A 20892-nucleotide genomic window follows, 5' to 3' on the forward strand; every position below is an offset into this window, starting at 1 on the left:
AATCGACTGTGCGCATGTCAAGTAGCTTCCAGATTGGAATTTTCGCCTATTAAGTGGAGATAAATTGTGTTTTTTATTTAATTTGGATCAACAGCAGAAACAGAGGTTTGTGATTGTCTGAACCTGAAGTGTGTCTTTTTAAACCTATATTATTATATAATTTTATCACATGACAGGAGGCTTCGTATTTTGCATAACTTTCTTTACTTTATGCCTCCAGCAGCACAAGTCAATCAGAAAACTTTAAACCAATAAGTAACCAGCATCACATCCATATATAAAGCCCTGACAGTCACATGATTTCCTCTTTCTTTGCTGCTTCCAGCCAAGGCACAGGTCAGAGTATTAAGCTCTCAACTGTTTTTCTATATATAATGCAAATGTATTTTGTGGTCCCTTTAAGTTGTTTTGGCATTGTACCTTTTACTTTTCCCCCTGTCTGGGGCCCCCTTTTTCATCTGCCTCCTCTATTTCCCCGTGCTAGATCCATCCTTCTCCCTGGGCTGCTAGGTGGTTTGTTTCCCACTGTTTTTCCCCTGCTGGGAACTGTTGCCGTCTGCCTGCTTGCCTGTTTGTCCCTCGCGATTCGTGGCATTTTACCGCGATCGCGCGGGACCACCAGGCTCCTCTAAGGGTCCCAGGGTACCGAGGGGTGGGTAGGGGGGCGCGAGGGGGTGCCGACCGAGACCGTCGGGCCGCAATCGCGGGCCGCGATCGCGGACTGCGCGGCAAATTTGCGCGTGAACGGCGGCCATCTTGGATCTCGCGATACCGCGAGATCCTCGGCGGCCATCTTAGTTTCGCCAGTTCGTGATTCCCACGAACTGGCACAGAGTTTTCTGCTTATATAAATGTTTTATGTGCCATTAAAGTATTACATGAATAATTGGTCCTACCCACAGGACACCTAACCTAGTTTTAGGTTTTAGGTTTTTAGGTTTTAGGTAAAGTGTTAAAATTCTTGATATTGTCGGAAATAAAAGTTTTTGCCACATAATATAATGTGTAAAAACTAAACACACTCCTCACTGCAGTTAATCCCTGCAACTCTGTGCTAAAGGGCCACTGCAGGTAACTTACCATTGGGATTGTATTACACCAAACCAGGAAAAACTCCCATCAGGCTCAGGCTGCACTGCCCAATTAGATGAACACTCACAGAAGGCAATGATCATTGGTCCAAAGCACTGAAGAACTACCCAGAAATCATTACAAACAAACAAACAACAACAAAAAATCTGGCATTATCCGAAGTGACAATTTTGTTTTACAAAGGGTGACCACTGTTGTGAGACTTTGATTGTTTTTTTTTCGGAACTAGTCAGATAACACAAACCTATCCCTCCGTCAGCCGTCAGTCATAATCACGTTACGTTAGATTTTTTTCGTCGGGTATCAGATATTCTGGAGTTCGACATAAATGGTTTTTCGGTATCACCAGAAGGAAGGACCTCTACGGTGTCTCGTAGAACTAAATCCTTTTTGCGTCCGTATTTTACCCTGTTCCCGGCGGTTTTCCCAGTCTTTGTACAGTTATAGCGGTGTTTTGTTATATGGAGATCCCGACAACACTTAGATTGACACATCAAGACATCGGCGGGGTTTATAAAACCATACAAGCCAGTTAGCATGAACACTCCGTCTAGATGGGTTCACTGGTTGTTATCGTTAACGGGGGTGGAGACGTGCTTTAGGTACTCATTCGGTACAAGGCACGGCTGCTTCTCAGGCCTTCACGGGGGGCCTCTATATTTTTTACAGGCGGCGAATTGGACACGGCGAGACAACTTCCGTATATTTATTTTCGTCAACCACACACGCATCATTTTCGATCAAACCACAGCTTTAAAAATGCAAAATACGAAGCCTCCTGTCATGTGATAAAATTGTAGATTATACTAACGTAGTGTACCTATAATCTTAATTTTAATAATGACAGGAGGCGAGTATTTTCCCTCCCTATACTCTGGGAAATTCTAATTTTCTGGTTGTCATTTTCAGTCTAATTATAAGATTTTGGATATTTCAGTATATTTATGGGATGCTTATCTGGTTGACAGGTGTTACAGCCGTGGCGATTATTAAGTATTCTACGGTTGTTTAATGTTTCAATATTTTAACGTAATATAAATATATATGCATATAGTACTGGTTTTTAATGTGGACATCAGTTGGGTTCCACCACCTTTCACGTATTTCTGTTCTTTTCAGAGTAACCATCATAAAGATAAAGATCAAGATAAAGCTGGAAGGTTTTTTCAAGTCATGTTCTACACGTTACTCAAGACTGTTATTTGAATTCCCTGACGTTATAATGGACTGTTTTCGCATCAAAGAAAGAGGAAGTCATGTGACTGTCAGGGCTTTATATATGGATGTGATGCCTGTTACTGATTGGTTTAAAGTTTTCTGATTGACTTGTGCTGCTGGAGGCATAAAGTAAAGAAAGTTATGCAAAATACTCGCCTCCTGTCATTATTAAAATTAAGATTATAGGTACACTACGTTAGCATAATCTACAATTATGAGATAACCAGTATGTAATATTTTTCTTAATCAATAGGAGAATATAAAGGAATTAGTGGGATGAATTCTGTTCTGTGAACGTTTCACTTAATTTACTAACAAAAAAGTATGCCGGTTACTCCCTTCGAAATCTATTGGTGGACAAGGATTGACTGAGACCTCAGCCGCTTCCTGAATGACATTGTGTTGATAAAAGACGATCTGTTCCCTGGAATTCTAGGACATGTGTTTGTAAAGTTCTTGCGGCTGTGCTGTTAGTGTACGGAGGGAGTGTAAACACAAGGACAATGTGACATGTTTGTTATCCCTGATTGTTAATGTAAAGGGGGAGGGAAATGGTTAATTTGTATCGGTCAGCTAACAGAGACTCTGTCCTGTGCAGTTTGTATCTCAGTGTCAGAGTCCGGCTCCACCGTTACACAACCTACACAACCATGTCTACCTGGGAGAACCTGCTCCTGATTGGGATGTTTTACCTCCTATTCTATACGCCCGTCCTCCAGCCTGTGAGTACAATGTTAAAAGGACATTAATAGAGACAAGACTGGGGCTCTTGCTAATTTATCATTTACGATTTCATTTTATGCCACAAAAACTATTTTAGTAAAAAAATCATTCCTGGGTCCATCGTTACTGAAAAAGACTTGGAGACACAGGCTGCATGTTAAATAAAGGGTAGTGGAAGCATGGACTGACCGCTCAGCAAGTGCACATCATTAAGACAGCAGTCACTTTCTTTAAAGGATACATTAGTGAAAGTACGGTTTCTGCTTTTTAAGGTTTTAGTGAAATGCAATCTGAACGGAAAAATGCGCGTTCGCTAATGGCTTTCGTATCAAATGTAGACGTCAGCAACGCGAGATGATATGAACGCTTATGTGACAAAACTCTCAGACACCACAGTAAACACTGAATTGTAGTGAATTCAAAATGGAAATAAAAAATCCAGGTTATAATAACTGATTTGGGGAAAATTGTTTTAGTTTGGATTTAGCAATTCTGATTTTAAATCACCAACATTTTATTTATAGATTTTATTCATATATATATATATATATATATATATATTATATTTATATAGCACTAACAGGTGTACTCAGCACTTTACAGTAGAGGGAGGTACAGTAAGTGCAGTAGGTATACAGTGTGTGTATATTTTATTTATATAGCGCTAACAGGTGTACTCAGCACTTTACAGATTACATTACAGTAGAGGGAGGTACAGTAAGTGCAGTAGGTATACAGTGTATGTATATTTTATTTATATAGCGCTAACAGGTATACTCAGCACATTACAGGTTACATTACAGTAGAGGGAGGTACAGTAAGCGCAGTAGGTATACAGTGTATGTATATTTTATTTATATAGCGCTAACATGTGTACTCAGCACTTTACAGGTTACATTACAGTAGAGGGAGGTACAGTAAGTGCAGTAGGTATACAGTGTGTGTATATTTTATTTATATAGCGCTAACAGGTGTACTCAGCACTTTACAGATTACATTACAGTAGAGGGAGGTACAGTAAGTGCAGTAGGTATACAGTGTATGTATATTTTATTTATATAGCGCTAACAGGTATACTCAGCACATTACAGGTTACATTACAGTAGAGGGAGGTACAGTAAGTGCAGTAGGTATACAGTGTATGTATATTTTATTTATATAGCGCTAACAGGTGTACTCAGCACTTTACAGGTTACATTACAGTAGAGGGAGGTACACTAAGTGCAGTAGGTATACAGTGTATGCATATTATATTTATATAGCACTAACAGGTGTACTCAGCACTTTACAGGTTACATTACAGCAGAGGGAGGTACAGTAAGTGCAGTAGGTATACAGTGTATGTATATTTTATTTATATAGCGCAAACAGGTGTACTCAGCGCTTTACAGGTTACATTACAGTAGAGGGAGGTACACTAAGTGCAGTAGGTATACAGTGTATGTATATTTTATTTATATAGCGCTAACAGGTGTACTCAGCACTTTACAGGTTACATTACAGTAGAGAGAGGTACAGTCAGTGCAGTAGGTATACAGTGTATGTATATTTTATTTATATAGTGCTAACAGGTGCACTCAGCACTTTACAGGTTACATTACAGTAGAGGGAGGTACAGTCAGTGCAGTAGGTATACAGTGTATGTATATTTTATTTATATAGCGCTAACAAGTGTACTCAGCATTTTACAGGTTACATTACAGTAGAGGGAGGTACAGTAAGTGCAGTAGGTATACAGTGTATGTATATTTTATTTATATAGCGCTTACAGGTATACTCAGCACATTACAGGTTAAATTACAGTAGAGGGAGGTACAGTAAGTGCAGTAGGTATACAGTGTATGTATATTATATTTATATAGCACTAACAGGTGTACTCAGCACTTTACAGGTTACATTACAGTAGAGGGAGGTACAGTAAGTGCAGTAGGTATACAGTGTATGTATATTTTATTTATATAGCGCTAACAGGTGTACTCAGCACTTTACAGGTTACATTACAGTAGAGAGAGGTACAGTCAGTGCAGTAGGTATACAGTGTATGTATATTTTATTTATATAGTGCTAACAGGTGCACTCAGCACTTTACAGGTTACATTACAGTAGAGGGAGGTACAGTCAGTGCAGTAGGTTTACAGTGTATGTATATTTATTTATATAGCGCTAACAGGTGTACTCAGCACTTTACAGGTTACATTACAGTAGAGAGAGGTACAGTCAGTGCAGTAGGTATACAGTGTATGTATATTATATTTATATAGCACTAACAGGTGTACTCAGCACTTTACAGGTTACATTACAGTAGAGGGAGGTACAGTAAGTGCAGTAGGTATACAGTGTATGTATATTATATTTATATAGCGCTAACAGGTGTACTCAGCATTTTACAGGTTACATTACAGTAGAGGGAGGTACAGTAAGTGCAGTAGGTATACAGTGTATGTATATTTTATTTATATAGCGCTAACAGGTGTACTCAGCACTTTACAGGTTACATTACAGTAGAGGGAGGTACAGTAAGTACAGAAGTTATACAGTGTATGTATATTATATTTATATAGCACTAACAGGTGTACTCAGCACTTTACAGGTTACATTACAGTAGAGGGAGGTACAGTAAGTACAGAAGTTATACAGTGTATGTATATTATATTTATATAGCACTAACAGGTATTCTCAGCGCTTTACAGGTTACATTACAGTAGTGGGAGGTACAGTAAGGGCAGTAGGTATACAGTGTATGTATATTTATTTATATAGCGCTAACAGGTATACTCAGCACTTTACAGGTTACATTACAGTAGAGGGAGGTGCAGTAGGCATACAGTGCATACATTTTATATATATATATATATAACGCTAACAGGAGTACACATTTAATAATCTAAATTTGATATTCTCTTCCAAAAGAAATGTTTCCTTTAAATGTTTTATTTTATATAATTTTCATGTTTTATATTTTATTTTAACAGCATCCTTATCGTACTCCAGTCTTTGGTAAATATCTTCCATATATATTTTTTTCTTTCTCTTAACAGCAACAAAGATTTTTCCAGTTCAAATTGTGTCTTGCAATGTCTATGTACTAAAGCTAGACTTGCAATCCTGTGATAATTTGTATAGATTAACCTAATACATTAACCTAATATATTATGCAGTGTTTATGCATGCCGCGGTGTTTATGTGTAGTGCTGTGTTTATGCATGCCGCGGTGTTTATGTGTGGAGCATTTTTATGCATGATGCAGTGTGTGATTGAGCTTCAATACTGCGGCTCCCTAGCTGCGATCAGGGCCCCTGGAATATTTCAGCCAATCACCGAAGCTTGACTGGGGTCACTAAGAACTTTTTCCACATTGGACCAGGCTGTGATTCTCTTCTTCCAAAGAGATATTGTCCCCTCTGCCATTGCTTCTTCTGTTCCTCTTCCAGGCACTGTGATTAGCTGCTACCTTTAAAAAGGTCTAGCTCTTTTGACTTTCCCCGAGATCCAGGGACCAACATCCAAGCCAACAGGTCCAAAGACTGTTACTGGGATCCCCCCAAAAAAAATCAGGACACACTGTTCCAAAAGTAACCAACCTACGCAGCTTTATTTATTCTTTCACTCAGGACTAGCACTTATGGTCTTTACATGGAACTTACGGTGACAAACTTAATCTAACACAAAAAATGAAATCATATGGGGAAAGGTACAGGAACTGATAATAACACATTAACATATTAATAAAGAGGTGTGGAAGAAAATAGCTAGCAAGAAATATACCCCCTGCTTTCAGAAACCACAATATGCAAATCCAACTAAATATGCAAATTACAGAGTCTTGCCATCAGTTAGTGCACGTAACAGTTGCTACCAGCAGGTGGCACTGTATAGGCTCCACAGTGAAATCCAACTAGTTGGTAGAAAGTATCAGCAGGATAGGAGAGCACATAAACATTTAACAATAATGCACACCCTGCACCTATAATGGGCACAGTGTGACTTAGACATAAGAGACACATCTGGGAAACCACAAGAGGTGTCAGACATACACAATCAAACAGTTCCATAGCTCCCAACAGCAAACCCAGTTACACATAATACCAGCCCAAGGTGGAGCAACTCTGGGGAAGATGGAGGCCAACAGTTACTATACTAGCTGGCAAAGTTTATATGGTCCCAGCTGGTGACCACGTATCTATGTCTGATGCAGCGTTTATGTGTATCGCAGCGTTTATGTGTATCGCAGCGTTTATGTGTATCGCAGCGTTTATGCGTATCGCAGCGTTTATGTGTATCGCAGCGTTTATGTGTATCACAGCGTTTATGTGTATCGCAGTGTTATGTAAAGCCCTTTTTAAAAACACAGTGGTTTAACACACTAACTCTGTACACATGGCGGGGCCCTTCTTATTCCTCATTTTTAGATGATCTCTTTGCATTTACAGAGAAACTTCATGAGAAGATTGAAAAACATCGGAAAGAACAAGAATTTCCCCTGGCCGTTAGCTATTACGAATACAGCGATGGTACGTAGGGACAGCTGGAATTACATAAAATATTTACTTACTATAGAGAGATGTCTTGGGTTGTGCCATTGAGACAAAGGGTTACTCCTATAACTATTGAGTATTATTGCTGTGAAGCTCTGTTATAAACTCAGACACATTACTTGGAGTATTATTGCCGTGGAGCTCTGTTATACACTCAGACACATTACTGGGAGTATTATTGCTGTGGAGCTCTGTTATACACTCAGACACATTACTGGGAGTATTATTGCTGTGGAGCTCTGTTACACACTCAGACACATTACTTGGAGTATTATTGCTGTGGAGCTCTGTTATACCCTCAGACACATTACTGGGAATATTATTGCTGTGGAGCTCTGTTATACACTCAGACACATTACTGGGAGTATTATTGCTGTGGAGCTCTGTTATACACATTACTGGGAGTATTATTGCTGTGGAGCTCTGTTATACACTCAGACGCATTACTGGGAGTATTATTACTGTGGAGCTCTGTTATACACTCAGACACATTACTGGGAGTGTTATTGCTGTGGAGCTCTGTTACACACTCAGACACATTACTGGGAGTATTATTACTGTGGAGCTCTATTATACACTCAGACACATTACTGGGAGTATTATTACTGTGGGGCTCTGTTATACACTCAGACACATTACTGGGAGTATTATTGCTGTGGAGCTCTGTTATACACTCAGACACATTACTGGGAATATTATTGCTGTGGAGCTCTGTTACACACTCAGACACATTACTGGGAGTATTATTACTGTGGAGCTCTATTATACACTCAGACACATTACTGGGAGTATTATTACTGTGGGGCTCTGTTATCCATTCAGGCACGATACTGGGAGTATTATTGCTGTGGAGCTCTGTTATACACTCAGACACATTACTGGGAGTATTATTGTTGTGTATCTCTGTTATACACTCAGACACATTACTGGGAGTATTATTGCTGTGGAGCTCTGTTATCCATTCAGGCACGATACTGGGAGTATTATTGCTGTGGAGCTCTGTTATACACTCAGACACATTACTGGGAGTATTATTGTTGTGTATCTCTGTTATACACTCAGACACATTACTGGGAGTATTATTGCTGTGGGGCTCTGTTATACACTCAGACATATTAGTGGGAGTATTATTGCTGTGGAGCTCTGTTATACACTCAGACACATTACTGGGAGTATTATTGCTGTGGAGCTCTGTTATACACTCAGGCACATTACTGGGAGTATTATTGCTGTGGAGCTCTGTTATACACTCAGACACATTACTGGGAGTATTATTGCTGTGGAGCTCTGTTATACACTCAGACACATTACTGGGAGTATTATTGCTGTGGAGCTCTGTTATACACTCAGACACATTACTGGGAGTATTATTGCTGTGGAGCTCTGTTATACACTCAGACACATTACTGGGAGTATTATTGCTGTGGAGCTCTGTTATACACTCAGACACATTACTGGGAGTATTATTGCTGTGGAGCTCTGTTATACACTCAGACACATTACTGGGAGTATTATTGCTGTGGAGCTCTGTTATACACTCAGACACATTACTGGGAGTATTATTGCTGTGGAGCTCTGTTATACACTCAGACACATTACTGGGAGTATTATTGCTGTGGAGCTCTGTTATACACTCAGACACATTACTGGGAGTATTATTGCTGTGGAGCTTTGTTATACACGCAGACACATTACTGGGAGTATTATTACTGTGGAGCTCTGTTATACACTCAGACACATTACTGGGAGTATTATTGCTGTGGAGCTCTGTTATACACTCAGACACATTACTGGGAGTATTATTGCTGTGGATCTCTGTTATACACTCAGACACATTACTGGGAGTATTATTGCTGTGGAGCTCTGTTATACACTCAGACACATTACTGGGAATATTATTGCTGTGGAGCTCTGTTATACACTCAGACACATTACTGGGAGTATTATTGCTGTGGAGCTCTCTTACACACTCAGACACATTACTGGGAGTATTATTACTGTGGAGCTCTATTATACACTCAGACACATTACTGGGAGTATTATTACTGTGGGGCTCTGTTATCCATTCAGGCACGATACTGGGAGTATTATTGCTGTGGAGCTCTGTTATACACTCAGACACATTACTGGGAGTATTATTGTTGTGTATCTCTGTTATACACTCAGACACATTACTGGGAGTATTATTGCTGTGGAGCTCTGTTATCCATTCAGGCACGATACTGGGAGTATTATTGCTGTGGAGCTCTGTTATACACTCAGACACATTACTGGGAGTATTATTGTTGTGTATCTCTGTTATACACTCAGACACATTACTGGGAGTATTATTGCTGTGGGGCTCTGTTATACACTCAGACATATTACTGGGAGTATTATTGCTGTGGAGCTCTGTTATACACTCAGACACATTACTGGGAGTATTATTGCTGTGGAGCTCTGTTATACACTCAGACACATTACTGGGAGTATTATTGCTGTGGAGCTCTGTTATACACTCAGACACATTACTGGGAGTATTATTGCTGTGGAGCTCTGTTATACACTCAGACACATTACTGGGAGTATTATTGCTGTGGAGCTCTGTTATACACTCAGACACATTACTGGGAGTATTATTGCTGTGGAGCTCTGTTATACACTCAGACACATTACTGGGAGTATTATTGCTGTGGAGCTCTGTTATACACTCAGACACATTACTGGGAGTATTATTGCTGTGGAGCTCTGTTATACACTCAGACACATTACTGGGAGTATTATTGCTGTGGAGCTCTGTTATACACTCAGACACATTACTGGGAGTATTATTGCTGTGGAGCTCTGTTATACACTCAGACACATTACTGGGAGTATTATTGCTGTGGAGCTCTGTTATACACTCAGACACATTACTGGGAGTATTATTGCTGTGGAGCTCTGTTATACACTCAGACACATTACTGGGAGTATTATTGCTGTGGAGCTCTGTTATACACTCAGACACATTACTGGGAGTATTATTGCTGTGGAGCTCTGTTATACACTCAGACACATTACTGGGAGTATTATTGCTGTGGAGCTCTGTTATACACTCAGACACATTACTGGGAGTATTATTGCTGTGGAGCTCTGTTATACACTCAGACACATTACTGGGAGTATTATTGCTGTGGAGCTCTGTTATACACTCAGACACATTACTGGGAGTATTATTGCTGTGGAGCTCTGTTATACACTCAGACACATTACTGGGAGTATTATTGCTGTGGAGCTTTGTTATACACGCAGACACATTACTGGGAGTATTATTACTGTGGAGCTCTGTTATACACTCAGACACATTACTGGGAGTATTGTTGCTGTGGAGCTCTGTTATACACTCAGACACATTACTGGGAGTATTATTGCTGTGGAGCTCTCTTACACACTCAGACACATTACTGGGAGTATTATTACTGTGGAGCTCTATTATACACTCAGACACATTACTGGGAGTATTATTACTGTGGGGCTCTGTTATCCATTCAGGCACGATACTGGGAGTATTATTGCTGTGGAGCTCTGTTATACACTCAGACACATTACTGGGAGTATTATTGTTGTGTATCTCTGTTATACACTCAGACACATTACTGGGAGTATTATTGCTGTGGGGCTCTGTTATACACTCAGACATATTACTGGGAGTATTATTGCTGTGGAGCTCTGTTATACACTCAGACACATTACTGGGAGTATTATTGCTGTGGAGCTCTGTTATACACTCAGACACATTACTGGGAGTATTATTGCTGTGGAGCTCTGTTATACACTCAGACACATTACTGGGAGTATTATTGCTGTGGAGCTCTGTTATACACTCAGACACATTACTGGGAGTATTATTGCTGTGGAGCTCTGTTATACACTCAGACACATTACTGGGAGTATTATTGCTGTGGAGCTCTGTTATACACTCAGACACATTACTGGGAGTATTATTGCTGTGGAGCTCTGTTATACACTCAGACACATTACTGGGAGTATTATTGCTGTGGAGCTCTGTTATACACTCAGACACATTACTGGGAGTATTATTGCTGTGGAGCTCTGTTATACACTCAGACACATTAATGGGAGTATTATTGCTGTGGAGCTCTGTTATACACTCAGACACATTACTGGGAGTATTATTGCTGTGGAGCTTTGTTATACACGCAGACACATTACTGGGAGTATTATTACTGTGGAGCTCTGTTATACACTCAGACACATTACTGGGAGTATTGTTGCTGTGGAGCTCTGTTATACACTCAGACACATTACTGGGAGTATTATCACTGTGGAGCTCTGTTATACACTCAGACACATTACTGGGAGTATTATTGCTGTGGAGCTCTGTTATACACTCAGACACATTACTGGGAGTATTATCACTGTGGAGCTCTGTTATATACCCAGACACACCAACAATATGGGACTCCTAAAAAAAAGGGACATTAGGATAGAAAAGAGAGACAGAGGGATTTGGGCCCAAAATAGTGACTGTCTTCCTAAATAGGGACACTTGGGAGGTATTTTGTTGTATGATGATAGATAAGTAAAATATTGACATGCTTTTACAACACAAAATGTAAATAAAATTAAAGAACCAAATTACAAAGGCATGTGTCTGCCATCGAGAAAACGGTTTCCTGAAAATGAACACCAGGAGCCTAAAAAAGTAATAATCACAATTCACATAATAATTATTAAATGTTGTTATTATTAATGTTTAGTAAACTTGTTAGATAATCTGATTAAGTGATTACACCCAGCATTAGCAAATTAATGAGAAACAAGACCTTATAATAACCATTGCTCTGTCAAGTCCTAGATTCATGTTCTTTAAACCCGTGTCGGAATCATGGGAAATGTGTATCGACAGCCCCTGGGTACCAGTGCCAGTGTAATGAATTCTTCACGGGACAGCACTGTGAGAAACGTGAGTCAATGCATTTCTATAGAATAGCCACACAGTGCCATCACTATGGTACACACAGTGCCATCACTATGGTACACACAGTGCCATCACTATGGTACACACAGTGCCATCACTATGGTACACACAGTGCCATCACTATGGTACACACAGTGCCATCACTATGGTACACACAGTGCCATCACTATGGTACACACAGTGCCATCACTATGGTACACACAGTGCCATCACTATGGTACACACAATGCCATCACTATGGTACACACAGTGCCATCACTATGGTGCACACAGTGCCATCACTATGGTGCACACAGTGCCATCACTATGGTACACACAGTGCCATCACTATGGTACACACAGTGCCATCACTATGGTACACACAGTGCCATCACTATGGTACACACAGTGCCATCACTATGGTACACACAGTGCCATCACCATGGTACACACAGTGCCATCACTATGGTACACACAGTGCCATCACTATGGTACACACAATGCCATCACTATGGTACACACAGTGCCATCACTATGGTACACACAGTGCCATCACTCTGGTGCACACAGTGCCATCACCATGGTACACACAGTGCCATCACTATGGTACACACAATGCCATCACTATGGTACACACAGTGCCATCACTCTGGTGCACACAGTGCCATCACCATGGTACACACAGTGCCATCACTATGGTGCACACAGTGCCATCACTATGGTACACACAGTGCCATCACTATGGTACACACAGTGCCATCACTATGGTACACACAGTGCCATCACTATGGTACACACAGTGCCATCACTATGGTACACACAGTGCCATCACTATGGTACACACAGTGCCATCACCATGGTACACACAGTGCCATCACCATGGTACACACAGTGTCATCACTATGGTACACACAGTGCCATCACTATGGTACACACAGTGCCATCACTATGGTACACACAGTGCCATCACTATGGTACACACAGTGCCATCACTGTGGTACACACAGTGCCATCACTATGGTACACACAGTGCCATCACTATGGTACACACAGTGCCATCACTATGGTACACACAGTGCCATCACTATTGTACACACAGTGCCATCACTATGGTACACACAATGCCATCACTATGGTACACACAATGCCATCACTATGGTACACACAATGCCATCACTATGGTACACACAGTGCCATCACTATGGTACACACAGTGCCATCACTATGGTACACACAGTGCCATCACCATGGTACACACAGTGCCATCACCATGGTACACACAGTGCCATCACCATGGTACACACAGTGCCATCACCATGGTACACACAGTGCCATCACTATGGTACACACATTGCCATCACTATGGTACACACAGTTCCATCACTATGGTACACACAGTGCCATCACCATGGTACACACAGTGCCATCACCATGGTACACACAGTGCCATCACCATGGTACACACAGTGTCATCACTATGGTACACACAGTGCCATCACTATGGTACACACAGTGCCATCACCATGGTACACACAGTGCCATCACCATGGTACACACGGTGCCATCACTATGGTACACACAGTGCCATCACTATGGTACACACAGTGCCATCACTATGGTACACACAGTGCCATCACTATGGTACACACAGTGCCATCACTATGGTACACACAGTGCCATCACTATTGTACACACAGTGCCATCACTATGGTACACACAATGCCATCACTATGGTACACACAATGCCATCACTATGGTACACACAGTGCCATCACTATGGTACACACAGTGCCATCACTATGGTACACACAGTGCCATCACCATGGTACACACAGTGCCATCACCATGGTACACACAGTGCCATCACTATGGTACACACAGTGCCATCACCATGGTACACACAGTGCCATTACCATGGTACACACATTGCCATCACTATGGTACACACAGTTCCATCACTATGGTACACACAGTGCCATCACCATGGTACACACAGTGCCATCACCATGGTACACACAGTGCCATCACCATGGTACACACAGTGCCATCACTATGGTACACACAGTGCCATCACTATGGTACACACAGTGCCATCACTATGGTACACACAGTGCCATCACTATGGTACACACAGTGCCATCACCATGGTACACACAGTGCCATCACTATGGTACACACAGTGCCATCACTATAGTACACACAGTGCCATCACTATGGTACACACAGTGCCATCACCATGGTACACACAGTGCCATCACCATGGTACACACAGTGCCATCACCATGGTACACACAGTGCCATCACCATGGTACACACAGTGCCATCACTATGGTACACACAGTGCCATCACTATGGTACACACGGTGCCATCACTATGGTACACACAGTGCCATCACTATGGTACACACAGTGCCATCACTATGGTACACACAGTGCCATCACTATGGTACACACGGTGCCATCACTATGGTACACACAGTGCCATCACTATGGTACACACAGTTCCATCACTATGGTACACACAGTGCCATCACTATGGTACACACAGTGCCATCACTATGGTACACACGGTGCCATCACCATGGTACACACAGTGCCATCACTATGGTACACACAGTGCCATCACTATGGTACACACGGTGCCATCACTATGGTACACACGGTGCCATCACCATGGTACACACAGTGCCATCACTATGGTACACACAGTGCCATCACCATGGTACACACAGTGCCATCACCATGGTACACACAGTGCCATCACCATGGTACACACAGTGCCATCACTATGGTACACACAGTGCCATCACTATGGTACACACAGTGCCATCACTATGGTACACACAGTGCCATCACTATGGTACACACAGTGCCATCACCATGGTACACACGGTGCCATCACTATTGCTCTCCTAAAGAGCCATACTCCACTCACCTCCAGCTCTGCTACTTTTGCACCTTGTCTTGTGGCTGTTACACTTGCTGCCCTGTTGTGTATTTGTACCCAATCTCCTCTAGGCTGTTAGCTCGTTTGAGCAGGGCCCTCATCTACCTATTGTTCCTGTGTCACTGTGTAATTGTCTCATGATTTGTAAATTCTCCCCCTTTCATAATATTGTAAAGCGCTGCAGAATTAGTTGTAATAATAATAATAATAATAATAATAATAATAATAAACGATTATACACACCTTGCCATCACTATTATACACACGTTGCCATCGTTGTCCTCCCCCCCATTGAAAAGGTTGAAAATCATGTAAACTCACTTTGATTCCAGCACCGTGAGTCTTCTCACTGCGGATTCCCCATATATGACGTCATGTTGACGCCAACCAGTCTCTATGAGAAGCACGTCCCGGCTGTTCAGCCATAGATTAATACAAATGCAGATTTCAAGACAAATTAGAACTTTTATCAGTGGGGATGTGCAGTAAACCCCCAAACCACTTCTGCAAGCATTAACCCGTGTCATCTCATTCCGTGGGACTCTGCTCATATGGTGCCATAGGGCAATAAATGTTACCAGACCAATAATTCCAGATCAGGTACAATGTGTAACAGAATACAGAAATCTGGAATTGTTATAATAACTCGGTCATAGGGTAAATTAAACCAGTGGCTCCCACCGCCTTCCTCAGTTCCCTCAGTCCACGATTCTCTTCCAGTGGGGAGACAGGCTGTTGCTATACTTTGTAGACTGGCTTTCGGAACCACAGAAAATGTTATGTTTATGTATGGATCATAAACATAACGAGATAACATGATCCAGCTCAAAACTTTGCTCTGATGGCGCTGCTGGAGGTGGAGTTACATTTTACTTAAAACAGAACATCTCTCGAAAACAAAAAGTTTGAAGGACAAACCTGAATTATAATAGTGATGGCAATGTGCATATAATAGTGATGGCAATGTGTATATAATAGTGATGGCAATGTGTGTATAATAATGATGGCAATGTGTGTATAATAGTGATGGCAATGAGTGTATAATAGTGATGGCAATGTGTGTATAATAGTGATGGCAATGTGTGTATAATAGTGATGGCAATGTGTGTATAATAGTGATGGCAATGTGTGTATAATAGTGATGGCAATGTGTGTATAATAGTGATGGCAATGTGTATATAATAGTGATGGCAATGTGTGTATAATAGTGATGGCAATGTGTATATAATAGTGATGGCAATGTGTGTATAATAGTGATGGCAATGTGTGTATAATAGTGATGGCAATGTGTGTATAATAGTGATGGCAATGTGTATATAATAGTGATGGCAATGTGTATATAATAGTGATGGCAATGTGTGTATAATAGTGATGGCAATGTGTATATAATAGTGATGGCAATGTGTGTATAATAGTGATGGCAATGTGTATATAATAGTGATGGCAATGTGTGTATAATAGTGATGGCAATGTGTATATAATAGTGATGGCAATGTGTATATAATAGTGATGGCAATGTGTGTATAATAGTGATGGCAATGTGTATATAATAGTGATGGCAATGTGCGTACCATAGTGATGGCAATGTGTATATAATAGTGATGCAATGTGTATATAATAGTGATGGCAATGTGTATATAATAGTGATGGCAATGTGTATATAATAGTGATGGCAATGTGTATATAATAGTGATGGCAATGTGCATATAATAGTGATGGCAATGTGTATATAATAGTGATGGCAATGTGTGTATAATAGTGATGGCAATGTGTATATAATAGTGATGGCAATGTGTATATAATAGTGATGGCAATGTGTATATAATAGTGATGGCAATGTGTGTATAATAGTGATGGCAATGTGTATATAATAGTGATGGCAATGTGCGTACCATAGTGATGGCAATGTGTATATAATAGTGATGCAATGTGTATATAATAGTGATGGCAATGTGTATATAATAGTGATGGCAATGTGTATATAATAGTGATGGCAATGTGTATATAATAGTGATGGCAATGTGCATATAATAGTGATGGCAATGTGTATATAATAGTGATGGCAATGTGTGTATAATAGTGATGGCAATGTGTATATAATAGTGATGGCAATGTGTATATAATAGTGATGGCAATGTGTATATAATAGTGATGGCAATGTGTGTATAATAGTGATGGCAATGTGTGTATAATAGTGATGGCAATGTGTGTATAATAGTGATGGCAATGTGTATATAATAGTGATGGCAATGTGTATATAATAGTGATGGCAATGTGTATATAATAGTGATGGCAATGTGTGTATAATAGTGATGGCAATGTGTATATAATAGTGATGGCAATGTGTATATAATAGTGATGGCAATGTGCATATAATAGTGATGGCAATGTGTGTATAATAGTGATGGCAATGTGTATATAATAGTGATGGCAATGTGCATATAATAGTGATGGCAATGTGTATATAATAGTGATGGCAATGTGTATATAATAGTGATGGCAATGTGTGTATAATAGTGATGGCAATGTGCGTACCATAGTGATGGCAATGTGCGTACCATAGTGATGGCAATGTGTATATAATAGTGATGGCAATGTGTATATAATAGTGATGGCAATGTGTATATAATAGTGATGGCAATGTGTATATAATAGTGATGGCAATGTGTATATAATAGTGATGGCAATGTGTGTATAATAGTGATGGCAATGTGCGTACCATAGTGATGGCAATGTGTATATAATAGTGATGGCAATGTGTATATAATAGTGATGGCAATGTGTGTATAATAGTGATGGCAATGTGCGTACCATAGTGATGTGCTCTGTAGATAACTGCGTGTGTCTGCAAGTGTACTCCTATATGTTGCAGTGTGCGTCTGCATGTAACTGTATGTGTCTGTATGTCCACCTCTGCATGTAGCTGTAAGTGTACTCCTGTATAAAGCTGTATGCACCTGTATGTAGCTTTGTATGCCAGCTTGTGAGCTTCTGTGCTTCTGTAAGTAACTGTGTGTGTCAGCTTGTGTGCCTCTGTATGTAGCTGTGTGCATCAGCTTGTGTGGATCTTAATTGTAACTGTGTGTGTCAGCTTGTGTGCTTCTGTATGTAGCTGTGTGTGTCAGCATGTGACCACATGTGTCAGCATGTTCGTCTCTCTATGCAACTGTATGTGTCTGTATGTGTATCATAATGATGGCAATGTGCGTATCATACTGATGGCAATGTGTATATAATAGTGATGGCAATGTGCGTACCATAGTTATGACAATGTGTTCACCATAGTGATGTGCTCTGTAGATAACTGCGTGTGTCTGCAAGTGTACTCCTATATGTAGCAGTGTGCATCTGCATGTAACTGTATGTGTCTGTATGTCCACCTCTGCATGTAGCTGCATGTCTCTGCACGTGTACTCCTGTATGTGTCTGTATGTAGCTGTGTGTGTCAGCATGTCCACTTCTGTATGTAGCTGTGTATCAGCATGTCCAACTCTTTACACAAATGTGTATGTCTTCTAGACATGTGCTATTCATTACGGTCTGAATTTAAATTCTGACAAATTTCGGCAATTCAAACATTCGAAATTGACAAATTGCTGAAGTGCCGAACCGAACCAAATTGCAGAATTTCGGAAGTGCCGAAGTGCTTTGGATTTCTGAAAAGCGGCAAACAGGAGAGAGAGGGAAAATTAAGGACAAGAATCTAACCCTAACTCTACCCCTAACCCTACCCCTAACCATGTAGGGTTAAGGAATTTCCAAAGTGCCGAATTTTGGAAGTGCCGAACCACAGTGCCGATGTCCCAAATTTCGGAGGTGCCAAACCGTATTTTTTTTTACACATGCACATCCCTAATGTCTTCATCTGTAACTCTGTATGTAGCGGTGTGTGCCTTTATGTAACTCTGTGTGTCAGCATGTAACGGTGTGTGTCTGATTGATGAATATTTAACCATTTAACATTGAAGTTTCTAAACAATATGCCCCCATAGTAAGCAATCTGCACAATGCAGCATATTTACTTTCAATTGATTTTTAGACCGTTTTTGTTTTGTTTCACTATAGCAATTACAAATTGTACTGAAGATCTGTGCATCCATGGAATATGCGTTCTAAAAAAGATCTCTCCAAATTTCAAGTGCAGATGTGACTACCCGTACCACGGGCCCCGGTGTAATACAGGTAAGTGACATACCAAGATTTGGTGTCGGTTTCTGGAGTCAGTACACACTGTGGCAGGATGGCGAGATGCATTTTTTTTTGCACTTTCCACAAGGCATACAATGCTGTGCTTCACAGAAATAAATAACACAAAAAGATAACAAATTCTACTCCATCTCGGAGACTAACTAAACAATAGTATTCCTAACTATCCAACTGGCCAGCTAATCCAGTTCCCAGTTTTAACCCTTTCAGGACGGAGTCAATAGTTCACGTTCTGATCAAAACAAAATGTAAACAAAACCTGGAATTTGCGCTAAATGTCTGTTCACCCGTAGTTCAATTCTTTCATATTAAGTGCACCCACACTTATTATTATATACCTTTATTATGAATAAAATAAAATAAAAATGTGAGAAATTAAGATTTAAAAAAAATTGTAGTTCTGCATGACATTTTAGCTGTAAATGTCATGATACTGTTTTCTTTTACTGCAATAAACTGCACATATTTGTATTTAGCAAGGTCTCACAAGTAAAACAGCACCCCTATGTACAGGTTTTATGGTGTTTTGGAAAGTTACAGGGTCAAATATATCACGTTACATTTTTCATTTTTTTCACGTTAAAATTTGCCAGATTAGTAATGTTACCTTTGAGACCGTGTGGTAGCCCAGGAATGAGAATTACCCCCATAATGGCATACTATTTGCAAAAATACACAACCCTAGGTATTGCAAGTGGGGTATGTCCAGTCTTTTTTAGTAGCCACTTAGTCACAAACACTGACCAAATTTAGCGTTCATATTTGTTTTTCTGTGAGAAAAGCTACCATACGTTCTCAAAGGCAACATTACCAATCTGGCAAATTTCATTGTGAAAGAAATGAAATGCAAGCCTTATATTTGACTCTCTAACTTCCTAAAACACCATAAAACCTGTACATGGGGGGTACTGTTATACTTGGGAGACTTCACTAAACACAAACATAAGTGTTTCAAAACAGTAAAACATATTACAACAATAATATCGTCAGTAAAAGTGCCATTTGTGTGTGAAAAATGCAAAAAACTTCACTTTTACTGTAAATATCATCGTTGTAATACAATTTTCTCTTTTTGAAACACTAATATTTGTATTCAGCGGAGTCTCCCGAGTAAAACAGGTACAGGTTTTATGGTGTATTGGAGAGTTACAGGGTCTAATATAGTGCTTGCGAATTAAATTCTCAGCACTTTCTCCCTGGGTTGCCAGGCAGGTCAATCAAATTGGAATTAA

The 20892-nt window shown here is 40.3% G+C and overlaps 1 protein-coding gene across 1 annotated transcript in view; it reads left to right on the forward strand.

Moving 5' to 3' along the window:
* Nucleotides 1-2867: 2867 nt before the first annotated feature.
* The window catches only part of HABP2 (hyaluronan binding protein 2), a 46765-nt gene continuing 28740 nt past the window's right edge, over nucleotides 2868-20892 (forward strand). Inside the window, exons 1-5 of the mRNA XM_063435099.1 lie at nucleotides 2868-3032; nucleotides 6006-6030; nucleotides 7464-7544; nucleotides 12400-12513; nucleotides 19520-19636. Coding sequence (XP_063291169.1) covers nucleotides 2961-3032; nucleotides 6006-6030; nucleotides 7464-7544; nucleotides 12400-12513; nucleotides 19520-19636 — 409 coding nt within the window. The 5' untranslated portion in view covers nucleotides 2868-2960. The remainder of the gene's footprint in view (nucleotides 3033-6005; nucleotides 6031-7463; nucleotides 7545-12399; nucleotides 12514-19519; nucleotides 19637-20892) is intronic.

This window comes from Pelobates fuscus, chromosome 10, assembly GCF_036172605.1.
Source record: "Pelobates fuscus isolate aPelFus1 chromosome 10, aPelFus1.pri, whole genome shotgun sequence".
Classification (NCBI taxonomy): Eukaryota; Metazoa; Chordata; class Amphibia; order Anura; family Pelobatidae; genus Pelobates; species Pelobates fuscus.